This window comes from Leptonychotes weddellii, chromosome 1, assembly GCF_054177405.1.
Source record: "Leptonychotes weddellii isolate Sample4059 chromosome 1, ASM5417740v2, whole genome shotgun sequence".
NCBI lineage: Eukaryota > Metazoa > Chordata > Mammalia > Carnivora > Phocidae > Leptonychotes > Leptonychotes weddellii.
Window position 1 is genome coordinate 2,515,718 of NC_138369.1, and position 17,884 is coordinate 2,533,601.

Sequence of the window (17,884 nt, forward strand, 5' to 3'; positions counted from 1 at the left end):
TTTTATTCTATTTTTTATTTAAGATTTTATTTTTAAGTAATCTCTACGTGCAACATGGGGCTTGAACTCACACCACCAAGATCAAGAGTCACACTCTCCCAGCACCTGGTTGTCACCGTCAGTTAAGCATCTGACTCTTGGTTTCGGCTCAGGTCATGATCTCAGGGCCGTGAGATCGAGCCCCATATCAGGCTCTGCGCTCAGCACAGAGTCTGCTTAAGATTAAAAAAAAAAAGATTCTCTCTCCCTCTGCCTCTGTTCCGCCTCCCCTGCTCTCCTGTGCGCTCTCTCTCTAAAATAAACAAATATTTTAAAAAAGAAAAAGAAAAAAAGGGAGTCACACACTCTACCTACCAGCTGAGCCAGCCCAGTGCCTCTATTTTTTTGGAATTTTTTTAGTGGTGAGAATGAAGTGATTTTTTTTTAAGATTTGTTTATTTATGAGAGAGAGAGAGAGAGAGAGAGTGTTGGGGGAGGGGCAGAAGGAGAGGGAGAATCTCCAGCAGACTTTGGCTTTGCAGGGCTCCATCTCATGACCCTGAGATCATGATCTGAGCTGAAACCAAGAGTCGGACCCATAAATGACTGAGCCACCCAGGCGCCCCTATTTTTGCAATTTTTAGATTGAGACAGAATTCACATGCCGTAAAACTCATAAAAACTGCACAAGGCAAAAAGGCTTTGAGCATATTCACAAAGTTATGCAATCATTAATTAATCTAAATGTAAAACATAAACGGCCACATCCGGTGCCATCAGGATGACCCAGGGCCGAGCGGGGAGGTGGACAGTCAGATCTGGGGCCAGGAAGTTGGTTGGGGGATGCGGGGGGGTGGGGGGCCTGGGATATTGGTCTGTCGTTCTATTCTGAGGAAGAGGGGGACTCAGAAGGAGGACAGAGCCGCATCTAGGAGGGAAAGTGGGAATGGCGGGAGAGAGATGCCTGAGAGCGGACGCGGAGAGGTCAGCGCCATTGCAAGAAGAATTGATTACATTTCCCCAGAGAAGGGGACATGCCACGCCACGCAGGCCCACACGGGCAACATCAAGACAGGAGGGAGGGAGGCAGAAACAGGAGTCCAGGGGGAAAGAGGCCTAGCCTCTGTGGGGGGTTCGGTGGAAAGGCAAGGCAGGGCTGGGTGAACCGCTCGCTGGGGGCTGGCGAGCTTGAAGACTTCTGGCCGCTGCTGGGCTGCACTTGGCCCCGGGAGGCTGGAGGGCAGGAGGATGGCTGGCTTGTGTGGGAGCTGGAGGGAGTGGGCTGTGGGTCTGATGGGCTGGCGTGTACACGAGAGCCATGCTCCTGGCTGGTAGGCCATCTCTAAGAATCCGCTGACCCCGGGAGGGGCAGTATCTCCCTGGTCAGCAAGATGCAGCCGGTAGCAGAAAGAGAAGATGCCGAAAACTTAGAAACAAGGTTAATACAGCAGGGCCAGGAGGGAGGGAGGTGTTGAGGCTGATCGCAGAGGCTGTGGTTGGGGCCTGGAGGAGGAGTGGGGTGTTGGGTTTGGGGGTCTGTGTGGTCCACAAGGGTGTCCAGAAATGGGTGGCTCGGGGGCCAAGGATCAGGAAGGAGCAACGATATGGAGGGGGCCTCAGGGGCATACTTGTTAGGATGGAGCGGGGGAACCGAAGCTCCGTCATGCGGTTCCGTGCCCCACAGCCCCTCCCAGCCTCCTTGTTCCCACTGACCTCACCCCTCTTTTCCACTCTCAGGTGGGGCCTATTGAAGCCACATCCTTCACCCTCAGGGCTGTGAGGCCCCAAGCCAAGTACTGCATCCAGGTGGCTGCTCAGGACCTCACCGACTATGGGGAAGCAAGTGACTGGAGTCTCCCTGCTGCTGCCTCCAAGCCCCTGGGCAAATAGTGGGGCTTCCCAGCCCCCCCCACCGCCCAGAAGAGGGGCTGGGTCCTTGACATCCGCCCCCCACTGCCACCCACTCAAGGACGGACGGGATCCATCTGGCCTGGGTTCACTGCTGCTGAGTCGCTGCGCAACACTGGACAAGTGACTTTGCCTTTCTGAGCCTGTTTGTCAATCTGTGAAATGGGGATGCACTTCTCCCTTAGGCCGCAGTACAGGGCTCTGTGAACTGTGAACTTCTAATGTTTTTTATTGTTTAACTAAAAAAAGATTTTTGCTGGAATCAGGATTCCTCCTCCTTTCATTTTTTAAAAAGATTTTATTTATTTGAGAGAGCGAGAACAAGCTGGGGGTGGGGGCAGAGGGAGAAGCAGGCTCCCCGCTGAGCAGGGAGCCCGATGTAGGACTTGACCCCAGGATCTCGGGATCATGACCTGGGCAGAAGGCAGATGCTTAACCAACTGAACCACCCAGGTGACCTCCTCCTTTCAATAGACCCAGATGAGACCCAGAGGGGAGAGGATGAAGCAGGACACACACACAGCGAATCCCCACTCCCATGGATCCCCGGGGTCAGGGCTGGGCCAGAGGAGGAGCCTGGGGCTGTGGGAGTCCTGGGGCTGCTGAGAGGGTTCTGCCTGGGACGGGGTGAAGGGTGAAATCCATTCACTCAGCAATTCAGTTCACGTACCTCCTGAAAAGCTGCCTGGGGGTGAGCCCCATTATGGGTAAATGCAAATAGGGTATGAGTTTGGGAGGATTTCTCTGGCCAGAGGGCGGGCGGGGAGGGGTGCAAGGCCACCAGGACTGAAGGTGGGAGAAAAATCCATGGGCTTCTCTGTGAATTTCACTCGGGTCTAAAGTCCTCTTCTCCGAGAAGCCTTTCCTCACCACCTCATGTATGGCCAGCAGTCATGGCCCCCCAAAACATAGCCGCCCCATAATCCCCAGAGTGTGGGAATACAGTCCCTTACATGGCAAAAGGGACTTTGCGGATGTGATTAAATTAAGAATCATGAGGATCCTTAATTCAAAGATTAAGGATCCTGTATTAAGTGAACGGACGTCATGGCGGGTTATCCTGGATGGTCCAGGTGGCCTAATGACAAGGGTCAGAGGGAGAGAGGGAAGGTGATGGGCCGACAGAAGCAGAGGCCAGAGTGGATACCAGGCCATGAGTTGCGGTGTGCAGGCGGACTCCGGAAGCTGGGAAGGTCGGGGAAACAGATTCTGCCCTGAAGCCCTCTCCCATCCACTTTAGACTTCTCTCCCCTCCACCCTGAGAGAAAGAGAATGAGAGAGAGAGAGAACACACACGAGGGGAAGGACAGAGGGAGAGGGAGAATTCTAAGCAGGCTCCACACTGACGCAGGGCTCGATATCACGACCCTGAGATCATGATCTGAGCTGAGATAGAGTCCGATGCCTAACCAACTGAGCCACCCGGGTGCCCCAACTTTAGACTCCTGACCTCCAAACCATAGGATAATAAACGTGTGTGGTTCTAGGACAGCGAGCTTGCAGTAACCATGCAGCAGCCACAGGAAGCTCACACACCCTTTCAGGTGCCCCTTCTCTCCACTGACCCAACACTGCTCTGTTGCACCAGGTGGGTTTGGGAGCTGGTGTGCATGTGCAGGGCAGGTGGGTGCGGGAGGGGATGCGTGCATGTGTGAAGGGCAGGTGGGTGCGGGAGCTGGTCTATGAGTCTCTGCCCGGGACTCCAGGTAAACCTGGGGGAGGGCGTCCAGGCTGCTCTGTGGACATGAGCCCGTGGGAGCTGTCCCTGGTCCCCTGGTGCGCGCTAGGGACACAGAAACACGTGTGGCTTCCCGCAGCCCAGCACACAGAGTAACACTCAACGCCGACCTCCGTGTTCGCTCCAGAAAGGAGTGAAGAGCAGGGAATGTCGCGAGCAGCGGCCACGGCGCGTCACGACGGAATTTTTGTGAGCTGCTGCTCACCTCTAGGGGGCGCAGAACCTCCCCAGAACTTCAAATCAGCCGACCTCCGGAACCTTTGTCACCCACTAGCGAGGGTGTAATTCGGGAGGGAAGGGAGCCGGATTCGGCGCTTGACAGACGGGGACCAAAGCCAATGAAAAGGGTACCTGATATCCTCCAACCAGTAATAGAGTGGAGGAAGTGACGCTAGCGGAAATACAAGGGACGGTCAGCGGAGTTAGGCAAACACCGAGCCTAAGCAGCCTTCTCGTGCTTGTGAGAGAAGTAGGAGGCAAAGATGTCGGAGCGAAAAGTTTTAAACGTAAGTATTTGGTGACTAGGGCTTTCTAGCCGGGGCGGGACACCTCGGAGCTCCGGCCTCGGTGGGTTTCCTGTGCTCTCCTATTGGAACCTTTTTCTCTTCTCCAGCGGTCTTCCGCGGGGCGGGGCTTTCAGAAACCTCCCAATCACCTTCCGTGGCCTTCGGGGCGGGGCTTAACATGTTTGCTCCATCTCTTCGCCTGATTGGTTGTGCCGAAGGGAGTTAGCCAGTCACGTCCCTTGGGGGCGGGTCCGCCTTGGCAGTATTGCCGTTCGCTCCTCCTCCTCCAGGCGCGTGGCTCCGTGAGGCCCCCGCCCCCCCCCCCCCCGGGGTCCAGGGGTTCGCGTGCCCAGGGGGCTTCGTCTTTGCTCCGCTCTTCCGCTTCGCTGGCAGGGGACCAGCCGCCTCGGCTTCTCCCGACTCTGTTGGAAAACCGGTGGGGGGGGGCTCAGAAGGCAGGATGCGGCCCCTGAGTTCCGAGTCCCCGTCCGCAGCCCCCGGGAGGGGTGTGTGCTCCGTGGCGGGGAGTGAGCTCCCCGGCCTGGGAGTGTGTAAGCCCAGGATGTAAGGCCAAGAGCCCAGGTTTCCACCGGCGGGCCGAGGCCACTCCCTGCGGCTCCGTGCTCTGATCTTACCAGCAGTTAGGTATCCATCCCCGGCGTCTTCACAGTCCAGGGCAGGTGCTGGACTCCGTGTCCACGAAAGACCTTCCGCCCTGACGGTCCAGTTGGGAGCCCTCTGTCCTCATCATTTCCTGGTGCATACTGCGCCAGCGCGCTGCCCATCAGATTGCGGAGGCGGACGGGGTCCTTCCGTTCAGATGAGGACAGCGAGGCCCAGGGAGGTAGCCAGGGAGAGGAGGACTCGGACCCAGGCCCCTGATTACCGGGCCGCGCTGCTTCCCCCAGAGCCGTGTCCCCTCCGGGACTCAGTTCCTCCTCTGTGACGTGGGCACATCACGCTCTGCCTCGTAGAGGCTCTGCAAGCATTCTGTGAGGCAAGGGCTGAAAAGTGTTCCGTGTAGCAGCGCCCTGCACCTAGTAGGTGCTCAGAATACGAACTGCTTTATTTTCTGATTGTCCAGTGAAGCTGTTTTCCATGATCCACACCTGCCTTGCGCATATCTCCCAGCTCAGACTCCCGTGCCGGAGCAGCTAATACAGAAGGCCCGAGGCTGCCGTCCCGGCTGGCTTGCCAGGTTGGACCTTGGCTGGCATCTGGGAACTGGAATCTCAGGATGGTTCCCTTGCTTACACTCTTTGTACGAACACCATGGGTCATGCTGAGCACCGGCCGTCCTTCCGGGGTCTGGAATATTGGAAGCTGCGAGGCAGAGGGGCCGGGTGACCATCCCTCAGTGAAAGCCCTGGGCTCCCTGTGTGCTGCTCTGGGAGACACCATCTCACGTGTGTGGTCGTATTTCCTCACTGGGGTAATTAACACGTCCTGTGGGATTCCACGGGGAGAAGACTCTGGAAGCCTGTGCCTGGTCTCCCCGGGCCCCTTCCGACACACCTTTTCCCTTTGCTGATGCGTCGCTGTGTCCTTTTGCCGTAGTAAGTGGTAGCCATAAGTACGAGTGTATGCTGAGTCCTAGGAGCCCTCCCACCAAATCATCAGACTGTGGGGTGGTCCTGGGGACCTGGGTACAGTTCCTCCCTCTTCTCCTGGCCTGCTCCTGTGCCCAAGACAGCTCCCCTGACACTTTCACTTCCCACAGAAATACTACCCGCCCGACTTTGACCCGTCAAAGATCCCCAAACTCAAGCTCCCCAAAGATCGGCAGTATGTGGTGCGGTTGATGGCTCCCTTCAACATGAGGTGAGTGCCCCCCCGCCGTGTGACACCCCCCCACGTGGCCCCTCACGTGGCCCCCCACATCAGTCCTGGCAGACAGACCCGGTGCCTGACACCCCCATAGAGTGGCTCATCCCTGGCACTCAGACCAGGTCCCCAGTGCAGGCTCAGACATCGACCAAGTGAGTGCGGGACTGTGCCAACCCTCACTTTCCTCACAGATCGGGATTAACCCCCCTGACTCAGAGCTCCCAGCCAGTATCTGCCTCAAGATCTTGATTGTGGGTAATAAGCGTGAGTGCAGAGATGGGATCCCGTGTACTGATTCACCGCCTCCAGCAGCCACACTTCTTCATACCGCAGGACCTTTGCACAGGCTGTTCCTTCTGCCTGGAACATTCTTCCTTCTGCTCTCACCTGGCCAGCTCTTCTTCACCTCTCAGGTCTTGGCTTAAATCTCACCCTCTCAGGGGCACCTGGCTGGCTCAGTTGGTAGACCCTCTTGATCTCAGGGTCGTGAGTTCAAGCCCCACGTTAGGTGTAGAGATTAATTTTTTAGAAAATAATAAGCTTTAAAAATATATATTTCAAAAAACTTTTTTCAATAAAATCTTAAAAAAACCTTATCCCCTCAGAGAGGCCCTCATGACCTACTGCCTGACCCCTCCCATGATTCCCTCTCCCTCACCATCCCCAGATCTTGCCCTTTGTACCACTTCACAATTATCGTGTCTTACCGATTTGGAGCCTCACGCTTTTTCACGTTTTAGCAAATTGAAGTCGGATACACCCGATCGTCAGACACCTTGTTCTCTGAAACTCAGTGTGTTTTTGCATATGATTGGTCTGTTTCTCTTTCTCCTTCATCCATTTATTTTTAAAACACAGCTATCCTTTCAGGCACCTGCTGTGTGCCAGGGCCTAGGCGGGGCAGGGAGGACGCTGTGGGGAACAGGCTGCTGCAAGTGTGTGACAGGCGAGTCTCAGCAGGTCTGGGTCGTCTGGGCGCTTTCCCGGAAGGGGACCCCGGGGCCAAGGTCCAGGCACACAGTCAGAAGAGCGCGCCAGGTGGGGGGAATCTGAGGCAGTCTGCCTCGGGAATGGGGGAGCTCCCTGTCCCGTGAGGTATGCCAGCAGCCATCTGCCAGAATGCCAGCGTCCCACCAGTAGGCACCAGGGTGCCGTGATGGCTTGAGTCCCTCTGTCCTGCCCCACAGGTGTAAGACGTGCGGAGAGTACATCTACAAGGGCAAGAAGTTCAACGCGCGGAAGGAGACAGTGCAGAACGAGGCCTACCTGGGCCTGCCCATCTTCCGCTTCTACATCAAGTGCACACGATGCCTGGCAGAGATCACCTTCAAGGTAGACACCAGCCCAGTCAGGCTGGTCCTTCCCCCCGGGGGCTCCCTGCTCCTGTCCTCTCCCTCCACGGAGCTCCTGTTTCACCCTGCTCCCAGGAGACAGACTTGTTCCCGGCAGCATTATGTACAAAGGCCCGGATGTTCCGTGACATAGGATTCAGGGAACAGACTGCACCGTGACGTGGCAGCCAGTCACGGTCACGGCCACGACTGTGTTGAGAATTTGGGGGAATGGCCGAGGACCTTACGTTCTGTTGGAGTTTCTTTCTACCAAACGCTCTTCCCTTTGGGTATAAAAAGAGTACATTGAAAGAATTACATGTTTTGATTACTTTTTTCTTTTTAAGATTATTTATTTGAGAGAGAGCAAGCACGTGCACTCACAGGCTGCGGGGGAGGGGCAGAGGGAGAGAGACTCTCAAGCAGACTCCCCACTGACCGCGAGCCCAATGCGGGGCTCCATCTCACCGCCTGGAGATCACGACCTGAGCCGAAGTCAAGAGTCGGATGCTCAACCGACTGCGCCACCCGGGTGCCCCCATTTGGAGTACTTTTTAAACAACGGCTGTAGTGAGATGTGATTCAGATATCCTGCAGTTCACCTTTTACAGTGCATGACCCGGTGGTGTTTAGTGTATTCACGGTGGACTAAACTGACCCTGTGCCCAATTCCAGGAAATTTCCACCACCCCCGAAATGAGCCCCATAACCGTTAGCAGTCGGTCCCCATTGTGCCCGCCCCCGCCCTGGGAGCCACCCGTCTGCTCTCCGTCTGGGGGCCTGCCCGTGGCAGATGTTTTCCGCGAGTGGCGCCACGCGCTCTGTCCTTGCGCTTGTGTCCTGGTGTGGTTCCGGGCTCCCCCACACCGTGGTGTGTGACGGGGCCCCTTCCACTTCATGCTCAATCATGCTCCAGCGTGGTAGAAGCAGAGCTCAGATGGAGCGAAATCCACCTGCCGCTCCCCCTGCCCAGCCAGCCCCGTGCCTGGACACAGTACTTCTGGACACACGGCAGAGCTGCAGAGCTGGCACAGAGGGTCGCGCCGGCCCCTCGCCCGCTTCCCCTCCCGCCCGCATCCTCCACGCCGGCAGTAGTGCTGTCTCTGTCGTCGTCTCTGTCGCAGGAAGAAACCGACACCGAACGTTACCGTTAGCCACGTTCCACACACAACGTGGGTTTCCGTGTTTTCCCTGATGCTGTCTTTCTGCTCCAGGGTCTCATCCAGGATGCCAGCTTATATTTCCCCTCTCCATCCTAGAAATGCGTGTAGGAGCATGCTGTGTATGTGCTTGATACGTGATTTATAAGTATGGAAAATCGTGAACAGATGCGCACGTGAGCACACACACATGCACACACGCACAGAGCAGACAGGAAGGCAGGACACGTGCAAAGGCCCAGAGACTTGTATTCGCGGAGGGCGGCAGCAGGCAGGTGCAGAGGGGTCTGAAGATCCATGCTGTGGAGTTTGGCGTTTTGTGAAAGAGGACAGGAACACTAGAAAGTAGCGTTTGACCCAGGCATTTGACAAGAAAAGGGGGGGTGCCTGGGGGGCGCAGTGGCTGAGTGTCCGACTCTTGGTTTCAGCTCAGGTCCTGATCTCAGGGTCATGAGATCGAGCCCCGTGTCAGGCTCCATGTCGGGCTCGGCACTCAGCAGGGAGTCTGTTTGAGATTCTCTCTCTCCCCTCCAGCTCAGGCTCGCTCTGTCTCTAAAATAAATAAATCTTAAACAAGAAAAAAAAAAAAGACAAGGAAAGGCATGAGCAGGAGTGAGGCATGGAGAGGAGGTGTCCCAGGCTGCTGGCTGCTGGCTAGCAGGAGCTCTTGATGCCCAGGGACATAGGACTGACGTCTGCCCGTTCTCCCTTCCAGACAGACCCCGAGAACACAGACTACACCATGGAGCACGGAGCCACACGGAACTTCCAGGCGGAGAAGCTCCTGGAGGAGGAGGAGAAGAGGATGCAGAAGGAGCGGGAGGACGAGGAGCTGAACAACCCCATGAAGGTGAGCCGGGAGCTGCCTACGTGCACCTCTTCCTGCCTCGGCCCCCGGGCAGGGAAGTGGGGTGGGCAGAGCTCCAAGGTGGCCCCGGGAGCCCTGCCTCCTGGTCACATACCCTGTGTAGCCCTGGGAGTGCGCACACAAGGATCTCACTCCTGCGATCAGGTTGTTAGGTTGGGTCACGGTCGACGTCAGGAAAGGGAGGTTATCCAACGGGCCAGATCTCTCACCTGAGCCCTTCATCTGGGTCTAGAGGACATTAGCGATGTGAAGGAGCAGGCCTGGAGTGGGGGCCTGCATGGCAGGGAGCAGTGGGGGTCCCCATCAACAGCCAGCAAGAAAGTGGGGACCTCAGTCCCACAACCACAAGGCACAGAATTCTGCCAGCAGTCCGAGCGAGGCCGGGCCTCGGATGAGACCACCGGCCCCTGATTTCAGCCTGTGGAAGCCTTGTCGGAGAACCCAGCCGCACCGCACCGGGCTCCTGACCCACACCAGCCAGGGGACAGCGAGGTCCCTATGGTGTTAAGCCATTGAGATGGTGGCAGATTGTCATGCAGCCAGAGGAAATGAATATCAGGAGGCAGGAAGTTGGACTTGAGAATGCAGGGTGCTTCCTGCAGCTGGCTACCCCCCAGTTTGCAAAGAAGACGCCCATGACCAGTGGCTGTGAAGACTAGAAGTATGGAAGGAAATGTTCTCTTGAATGTTTCCTGGCTGTGTGACCTTGGGCAAGGCACTTGGACTCTCTGTGCCTCGGCATCCTGGTGTGTCAAATGGGACTGAAGACCAGCCTCAGAGGTTGTGGTGGGGCTTAAGTGAGTTTGTACCTGTGAAACTCTGGGGACGGGGCCCGGCACATAGGCAGGAATCCCTGAGTGGTGAAACTCTGATTGGTCCTCTTCAAACAAATTGTCATCTCCCGCTGGCCTCTTCCGTCGGGCCTGACACAGGGTGTTCCGGGGCAAGTGGAGCGGCAGGGAGGGAGGCAGGCTCCGCAGAGGCGGCGTGTGCCCAGAGCCACCTGCGTGGTCATGTCCATCGTGGACCGCCCACATGGCCACAGGGGCTTACGGCCTAATTAGGTACCCCAAAACTGCAACTTAACAAACACCTCTGATCCTCCAGTTTCTGGGGGTCAGGAGGCCCAGGGAGCTGAGCTGGGTGTTCAGGCCTGGGGTCTCTTTTTTTTTTTTTTTTAAAGTCATGTGTCCCTATAAACTATTTCTTTTTTTTTTTTTTTTAAAGATTTTATTTATTTATTTGACAGAGACAGAGACAGCGAGAGCAGGAACACAGGCAGGGGGAGTGGGAGAGGGAGAAGCAGACTCCCCGCCGAGCTGGGAGCCTGATGCGGGACTCGATCCCAGGACCCCGGGATCATGACCTGAGCCGAAGGCAGTCGCTTAACCAACTGAGCCACCCAGGCGCCCAGGCCTGGGGTCTCTCAGGAGGGCCCAAGTCAAGCTGCAGGCCAGGCCGCATCTTGTGAAGGCTCAGCTGGCCACGCCCCTGCCACGGGGGCCTCTGCACCCTGCACGACATGGCGCTAGCCTCCCCAGAGCCAGTGATCCAGAGAAGCAGTGAGGAGGCCTTTTAGGGCCCACTCTCAGAGTGACACACGCCTTTTAGGGCCCACTCTCAGAGTGGCTCGCTGGACTGGGTCAGAGTCCAGCCCGCACTCACGGGAAAGGGAATGAAGCTCTGCTTTTTCAGGGGAGGAGCATCAGAGAATTGGGGGACGCATATTCAAAACCTCGGGCCTGCTGCTTCCCTTTGTACGGGGTCTCAGCCCAGAAGCGACTGACGCAGGCTTCCCACCCACGCCTCGGACACCTGGGCTGGCCTGGTTCCTCTGCAGCGTCGCAGAGATGAAACAAGCTTACGCTTGGCAGTGTGTCAGCCTGGGGCCTGGCGTGTAAAATTGTCGTCTTTAATCTTTGTTCCTATTATTTTTTTTTAAGTAGCTGCACACCCGACATGGGGCTCGAACTCACGACCCGGAGATCAAGAGTCGCGTGTTCCCCTAACAGCCAGTCAGGCCCCTCATCTGTGTTTTTCCTTTTATTTCATGAAGGAGCTGGGCTGGATGTCCAACCCTGGGGCCTCAGGAGACCACTCCCCATCCCCAAGCCTGGGTGCTCTGAGCTGGGAAATGGGGGCGGCAGGGGGACCGGGCAGGAGGCCCCTGAGCAGGCGCTGTGGGCGCAGGCAGGCGTGGGCGCTCCTCCCCTGGCGGGTGCTGCCCCCCCCTCAGCCCCAGCAGCTGCACGGAGGGGCGGCGGCCCCACACGCTCAGCCTGGGTCCTGCCCGCCAGGTGCTGGAGAACCGGACCAAGGACTCGAAGCTGGAGATGGAGGTTCTGGAGAACCTGCAGGAGCTCAAGGACCTGAACCAGCGGCAGGCGCACGTGGACTTTGAGGCCATGTTGCGGCAGCACCGTCTGTCAGAGGAGCAGCGGCAGAAGCAGGAGCGGGAGGAGGACGAGCGGGAGACGGCGTGAGTGGGCCGCGTGGGGCCGGGCGGGAGTCCCAGGTGCTCGACCCACTCACAGCCTTTGCTCAGGCTTCCGCCTGGAACACCCTCCTTCCAGATCTTCCGTGGCTCCCTCAAGTGTCCCTGCTGCAGGAGGCCTTCCCCACGCGCCCCCCCATCTCACTTTCTCCCATGGCGTCTGTGTCGGGGTCACCGACAGCACACCCCAGGTTTGATGATTCGCCCAGGCCTGCTGCGTTCACACTTTCTGCACGGCACTGTCCACCCTGGAACCTTCGCGCTGCTTCACCCATCTCCTGGTTCATTGCCTCCCTCTTTCCCTCCCTCCTCCAGAATCTGGACGGGGGCTTGGTTTGGCTTCTGCGTTCCCAGGGCCTGGAACAGGGCTGGGCGCATAGTAGGGGCTCCGGCGGAACCAGCAGGTGGGCGGGGTGGTGAATAGCCGGGAGAGGAGTCTGCATGTGGGGAGCTCCAGGCGTGGCCCCGACCGAGTCACCCAGCCGGGGTCCCAGCTGAGGCGGGCTGCTGCCATCAGCCAGCACTTAACCACGCCGCCCTCTGTGGACCGAGAGGATTGCGAGGAGTTTGGGTGCCCCTCCCTGCCCCGCTCACTGCTGTCGGGGGCGGGGGTTGGCGAGCCGGGCGGGGGATCGCAGGCACACGTACCATCCCACAGGGCCTTGGTGGAGGAGGCGCGCAAACGCCGGCTGCTGGAGGACTCCGATTCGGAGGAGGACGGGCCTGCTCCTGCCGCACCACGGCTGGCCCTCCGGCCCAAGCCCACCGCCATCCTGGATGAGGTGAGTGCGCCCCTCGCCCCAGTGCTCTCAGGGCAGCAGAGGGGGAGCCCGGCCGTGCCGGAGACCAACTGTGAGTCAGCGGGCCCGGCCGTGTGCCGGGACAGCCTTGTCTCCGAAAGCGGTGGCAGGCGTGCAGGGCTGCAGTTTACCGGCCTCTGCTCGGCCGCTGAGACGAGCAGACCCCCAAACTTGGAGACTTAGGAACACAGGTGTGTATTTCTCGGTCCCCGTAATAGCCCTGGGGTGACCGCCAGGACTTGCAGGCCGTGCTGCTCCCAGCGCTCAGGGACCCAGGCTCTTTGCAGCTTCTCCGTCTGCTCTCCTGGAGCGTCGGTCCCAGCTCTGGGGTCACAGCTTCCGGCCGGGGTGGGGGTGAGAGGGGTCCCCGCCAGGGCCCCGCAGCTCAGCGTCAGAGGCAGCCCGACTGGTGAGCCGCGGGGGACCTGGGGGCTGCGGCACAGGGAGGGAGGCGGATTTGGCGGGTGGACTTTCCAGCACAGCGTCTCATCCCCGGGGGTCAGGGCCACGATGGCGTGTTCATCGCAGTCAGGGGCAGAGGCGGGAAGCGATAAGTAGTAGTCACCCAGGCACGTTTTATTTTAACTCAGACGTCTTCGTGGTCGGTGCTAGCGAGATTCAGGTTCAGCCACTGGGTAAGACCCAGAGTCACACGGTTCCGACCGCACGGAGGTTACTTCTCTGTTGGAAAGTTGTGCCCGGCCACCCCGAACGGCGTCGGGCCCAGGCTTCCTCCTGGCGATTCTGCTGGCCTGGGGGGCTGCCCTCCCTGCGTGCTGTCTCAGTATCACCTTCACATCCTAGCCCGGGGCGAGGGCCCGGCAGGGGAGGCGGGCGTTCGGGGCCGCTGTACCCTCGGTCCCACACATCCTGCTGCGCACATCCCGCTGGTCGGAGCCGAGCCACCTGAGCACATCCTGCTGCAAGGGAGGATGGGAAGTGTAGTCTTTCTGGGGCGCAGCCATGTTCCCGTGGGGCTCCCAGGACTGTCAGCAGAGAGAATGGCCCTGGGGGTCGTGCGCGCCCATCCGTTACTCTCCAACACAGAACCAGAGCGTTTTCTTTGAGGATCCGTCCCCTGGTGACGGGTCTCACACTGTCTTTCTTGCATAAACCGCTCCCAGAGTTGTCTAAAATTTCCTTTTTTTTCTTTCACGTGGAACGAGATCGGAGCCACTGTGAAAGCAATCTGTGTTTCTTTGCTGCCCCCCCGTCTGTTCCAGGTGTCTTCCTCGCACCTAGTTTGATGACAGACTTTTTGTTTGGTTTTGCGCAATACGGCTCTGCTGAGACTTCCCAAATGCTCACCGTGACGCTTACGGGAGCCCATCGCCTTCCGCGCCTGTGGCGCCTGCGTCCGTGTCCGTGGTTTCATTTAGTGGCAGCGTGTGCATCTGGTGGACACAGGCTTGGGGAGGGGCTCACAAGGGCTAATGCCGGGGGCCGTGTGAGTCGGCTCAGAAAGCTGCAGCTGGGATCGCTGGCCTCTCCTCACACCCCACTGGACCATGTCTGCCCCGGGCAGCACTCGCGGGTCCCGGCTCCAGCCGAACCAGCCCCCTTGCATGTGCCAAGCCCAGTCCGCCACCTGGAGCATTGTCCCTCACGTCTGCGCTTGTTAACTCCTCCTCGTTCTGATGTCAGCCCACAGTCCCCTCTCTGAGGAGACCTGCCCTGACCGCCTTATCGACTGGCCACTGTTCCCTTGCGGTGTCACGCCACACTGACGTCTGTCTTGGTGTCACATCACTTGTCAGCACAGACTTTGTCCTGTTGATCTGTTTGCTTGTCCGTTCTTCCTCATCCCTCGGGTGGTGGGCCCCGAGAAGGCAACACCCTGTCCGTCATGCCCCTGCAGCTCCAGCTCCTAGCTCAGACAGGACCTCCTGAATCCAGGGCGTTCTCGTTCCTCTATTTCTTTTTTTTTTTTTTAAGATTTTATTTATTTATTTGACAGAGAGACACAGCGAGAGAGGGAACACAAGCAGGGGGAGTGGGAGAGGGAGAAGCAGGCTTCCCGCGGAGCAGGGAGCCCGATGCGGGGCTCGATCCCAGGAGCCTGGGATCATGACCTGAGCCGAAGGCAGACGCTTAACGACTGAGCCACCCAGGCACCCCTATTTTTTTTAGATTTTTTAATTTATTTGACAGAGAGAGAGACACAGCAAGAGAGGGAACACAAGCAGGGGGAGTGGGAGAGGGAGAAGCAGGCTTCCCGCGGAGCAGGGAGCCCGATGCGGGGCTCGATCCCAGGACCCTGGGATCATGACCTGAGCCGAAGGCAGACGCTTAACGACTGAGCCACCCAGGCACCCCTCGTTCCTCTATTTCAACAGAAAACAGATAAAAGGGGTCCTTTCCTGTACAGTTGAAGGGCTGGAGGTGGGGCTGAGCCCCTCTCTGCCTTCCCTTCACAAGTCCCCAAAGTGGGGGCCTCCATTTTTCCTCATTCCATCAAACATTGATAGAGCATCTTCATGCCAGGAGTTGTTTGTGGCCCTGGGGACCCAGTCATGAACACGACAGGAACCCCCAGCAAAGATGGGGGGTACGTACTAAGGTAGTGGAGGGCACGGGGAGCGTGGACATGCAGCACTCACTTGATCACTTGAGCCTGAACTGTAAAGAAAGGTTTCCCAGAGGAGCTGATACTTGGGCTGGGTATTGAAGGGTGAGTAGGAGTTCACCAAATGCCTTACAGGAAAGGGGGCATTGCAGGTGTTGGGAATGGCGTCGGTAAATGCACGGAGGGGAGAAGGCGTGGTGTGATTTTAGGACGTGTTAAGTGCAGGGAGGCTGGAGAAGGTGGCATTTGGGCCAGTCACCCACTCATGTCCCCCCTCACTCTCAGGCCCCAAAAGCCAAGAGGAAGGCGGAGAGCTGGGAACGGAGTGTTGGCACCCTTGGCAGCAGGCCCCAGCTGTCAGGCCTAGTCGTGGTGAAGAGAACAGACCTGGGTTGCAGCGCCCAGGAGGGCCTGGCACCGTCACCCACCACCCAGGGTAGGTGTCCCGGGGTCCTGGGACCGGGGTGCAGCGCCTTGGGCGGCCGCCAGGTGGCAGCAGCGCCCCCAGTGTGGCCTTGCAGCTTGGGGGAATCCTCTGAGTGGTGGGGAGAGGGGGTGGTGTGCCCCGAACCAGGGCTGTGGGGTTGAAGCCGCGTAGGCTAGCTCTCGCCTCTCACCAGGCCCCATGCAGAGCGGGAAGCCAGCTGACCCTGCACCCTGGGCGCCCGGCGCCTCCTCCCTGAGCCAGCTGGGGGCCTATTCGGACAGCGAGGACAGCAGCGGCAGCAACTGAGACCCCAGGCCCTTCCCCAGGTCAAGGTCCTGTGTCCAGCTTCAGCTGACGGTGGGGCAGGATGCCTTGGCACCAACCAGAGCCACGCATGACTGGACAAACCCCGACGTCCTCTGAGGCGGCAGGGCCAGCGAGGGCTTTGGCCGACTCAGTTTCTCCTGTCCCCCCACCTGCTGGCCCTCGGGGACCTCGGGGTCCCCAGCTCACAGTGCCGCCCTCCTGGCCCTCCATTCGGGGCTGTGGCCTCCCTGGAACAGTGCTCAGCTCCCGGCAGGCCTTGTGGTGGTCCCTTTGACAGCCGCAAGGGCTCGGCCGTGTTTGGGGGGAGGCACGCAGGAGAACACACCCACCCCTTATTAGCGCTGCCCCCTCCGGCCACAAAACCCGCGAGCCAATGAAAGGAACCACTGTCTGGCCTGGGCCCCTGTTCTGCCAGCTTCTGGGGGCGGCCACAGAACCACACAATGTGGCCAATCTGGCCTCTGGTTCTCGCAAGCTGTGAGGTGGTAAAGGCTCATTGATTTAGTGGGTGTTTGGGGAGAATTTGTTATGTAGCAATAGATCCCCAGTATGTCGTTGGTCCCGTGACCAGGAAATCGATTCTGAGGCTCACGTTCTTTCAAGGTTGCCAGACTTCAACTCCGGTATAATTTTCTCCCACTTCACAGTTTTCTAGTTGAAGGTTTTATGCTCCCGCCAGACTCCTTCAGCACATGCCCCCCGAGCTCTGCTCCCCCCCTCCCGGGGTCGCCAGCCTCAGCCCTCCTCTCTCTCTCTCTCAAGCACGCTCACATTTGTTTGGCATTTGGTAATGAGGCTTTGTGCTTCTTGCTATCAGAGTTTGGGAGATGAGAAGCCCCCACTTTGGGGATCCACTTTCCTGCAATGATTTCTGTGCTTAAGTAGGACTGGAAGAAGCGGACTGGGATCCAGCCAGGCCCCCGGGTCCTCACCTCGCAGCTCCCGGCCTTGAAGACAGGCCCCGGGGCCCTGGTTCTGAAACGCTGACGGTGGAGGGGCTGCAAATCGGTGCCGCGTGCGGGGGGGCCAGCACACCGTGGCCTCTTTTCCCCAAGGTCAGAGTCAGGGTCGCACACGGTGCCTGCAAGGAGTCTGTTCAGACCGGCGGCCAGAGGAAAGCATCCAGCCGAAGAAGCGCTTGTGGAAGAGATGAGGCGTGGGGTCCCCGTTCACTCTGATCCCTTCTTGCAGACCGTTCCCTGAGCTCTTGTCGCTTGTCGCCGTGTGTGCGTGCCATCTGTTAACTCTTCTTTACTAAAGATTATGAACTCCGTTCCAAAACACAGATGAGCAAGCTACGGTTGGTGGACCAAAGCCGGCCCACAGCCTAGTTTGTGAACCAAGTTTTGTTGGCACGGCGACGTGCCCGTTTGCGTGTAACGCGTGGCCGCTGCGCTCTGCAGTGACGGAGCCAACGGGCTCACCGTCGGGTCCCTGATAGAGAAAGGTTGCCCGCCCCCGCCTGGGTCGCCCAGCTCTGCCCCTCCTGCTCCCCACGGCCCCCGGGGAAGGTGCCGACACCCCCTCACCCCAAGCTGCGCTCTCCTCAGCGTGGCACGGGATGAGGCACACAGGATCCGCTCAGGGAGGGAAACAGCTGACGTTCGAGAAGTCCTTGCCGCTTGCCTGACCTGTGCTGAGCTTGTGCAGATTCACTCGTTTGAGTTTCCCAAAGCAAGTTGCTTACTAAAAAAAAAAAAAAGGATATGATTTATATACAAAATATATATTAAAATAAAATATGTATAAAATTTATGTGTAATACATATTGTAAAATTTATAATGTATATAATGATATAGTTTATATATAATATGTATGAATTACACATAATTTATATAATACCTATTTATTATGCATTATTTTATTTTATTGAGCACGCTACTTTGTGCCCAGAGCTGTTTTAGGCACTGGGGCTACAACACTGAAGGAAAACTTACGACGATAATACCCTA

General features: G+C 58.0%; 2 protein-coding genes across 9 annotated transcripts in view; both read left to right on the forward strand.

The window, feature by feature from the left end:
- Positions 1-2,149, forward strand: part of EBI3 (Epstein-Barr virus induced 3) — a 7,801-nt gene extending 5,652 nt beyond the window's left edge. For all 6 annotated transcript variants that reach the window (XM_081799690.1, XM_081799800.1, XM_081799863.1 and 3 more), the window contains one exon: positions 1,717-2,149. In XM_081799690.1, the coding sequence (XP_081655816.1) occupies positions 1,717-1,869 (153 nt within the window). In that variant the 3' untranslated portion in view covers positions 1,870-2,149. The remainder of the gene's footprint in view (positions 1-1,716) is intronic.
- A 1,877-nt stretch (positions 2,150-4,026) lies between these two features.
- Positions 4,027-17,773, forward strand: YJU2 (YJU2 splicing factor homolog). Of its 3 annotated transcripts, none has more exons than XM_081799624.1 (8): positions 4,027-4,131; positions 5,852-5,952; positions 7,146-7,290; positions 9,165-9,299; positions 11,615-11,796; positions 12,470-12,593; positions 15,463-15,613; positions 15,798-17,773. In XM_081799624.1, exons 1-8 carry the CDS (start codon positions 4,108-4,110, stop codon positions 15,908-15,910), a joined length of 975 nt encoding a protein of 324 aa, XP_081655750.1. In that variant the 5' UTR covers positions 4,027-4,107; the 3' UTR covers positions 15,911-17,773. The 3 variants fall into 3 exon arrangements, with proteins under 3 accessions (XP_081655750.1, XP_081655795.1, XP_081655756.1); XM_081799669.1 differs by lacking the exon at positions 4,027-4,131 and adding an exon at positions 4,446-5,474; XM_081799630.1 differs by lacking the exon at positions 4,027-4,131 and adding an exon at positions 5,536-5,687.
- Positions 17,774-17,884: the final 111 nt, after the last annotated feature.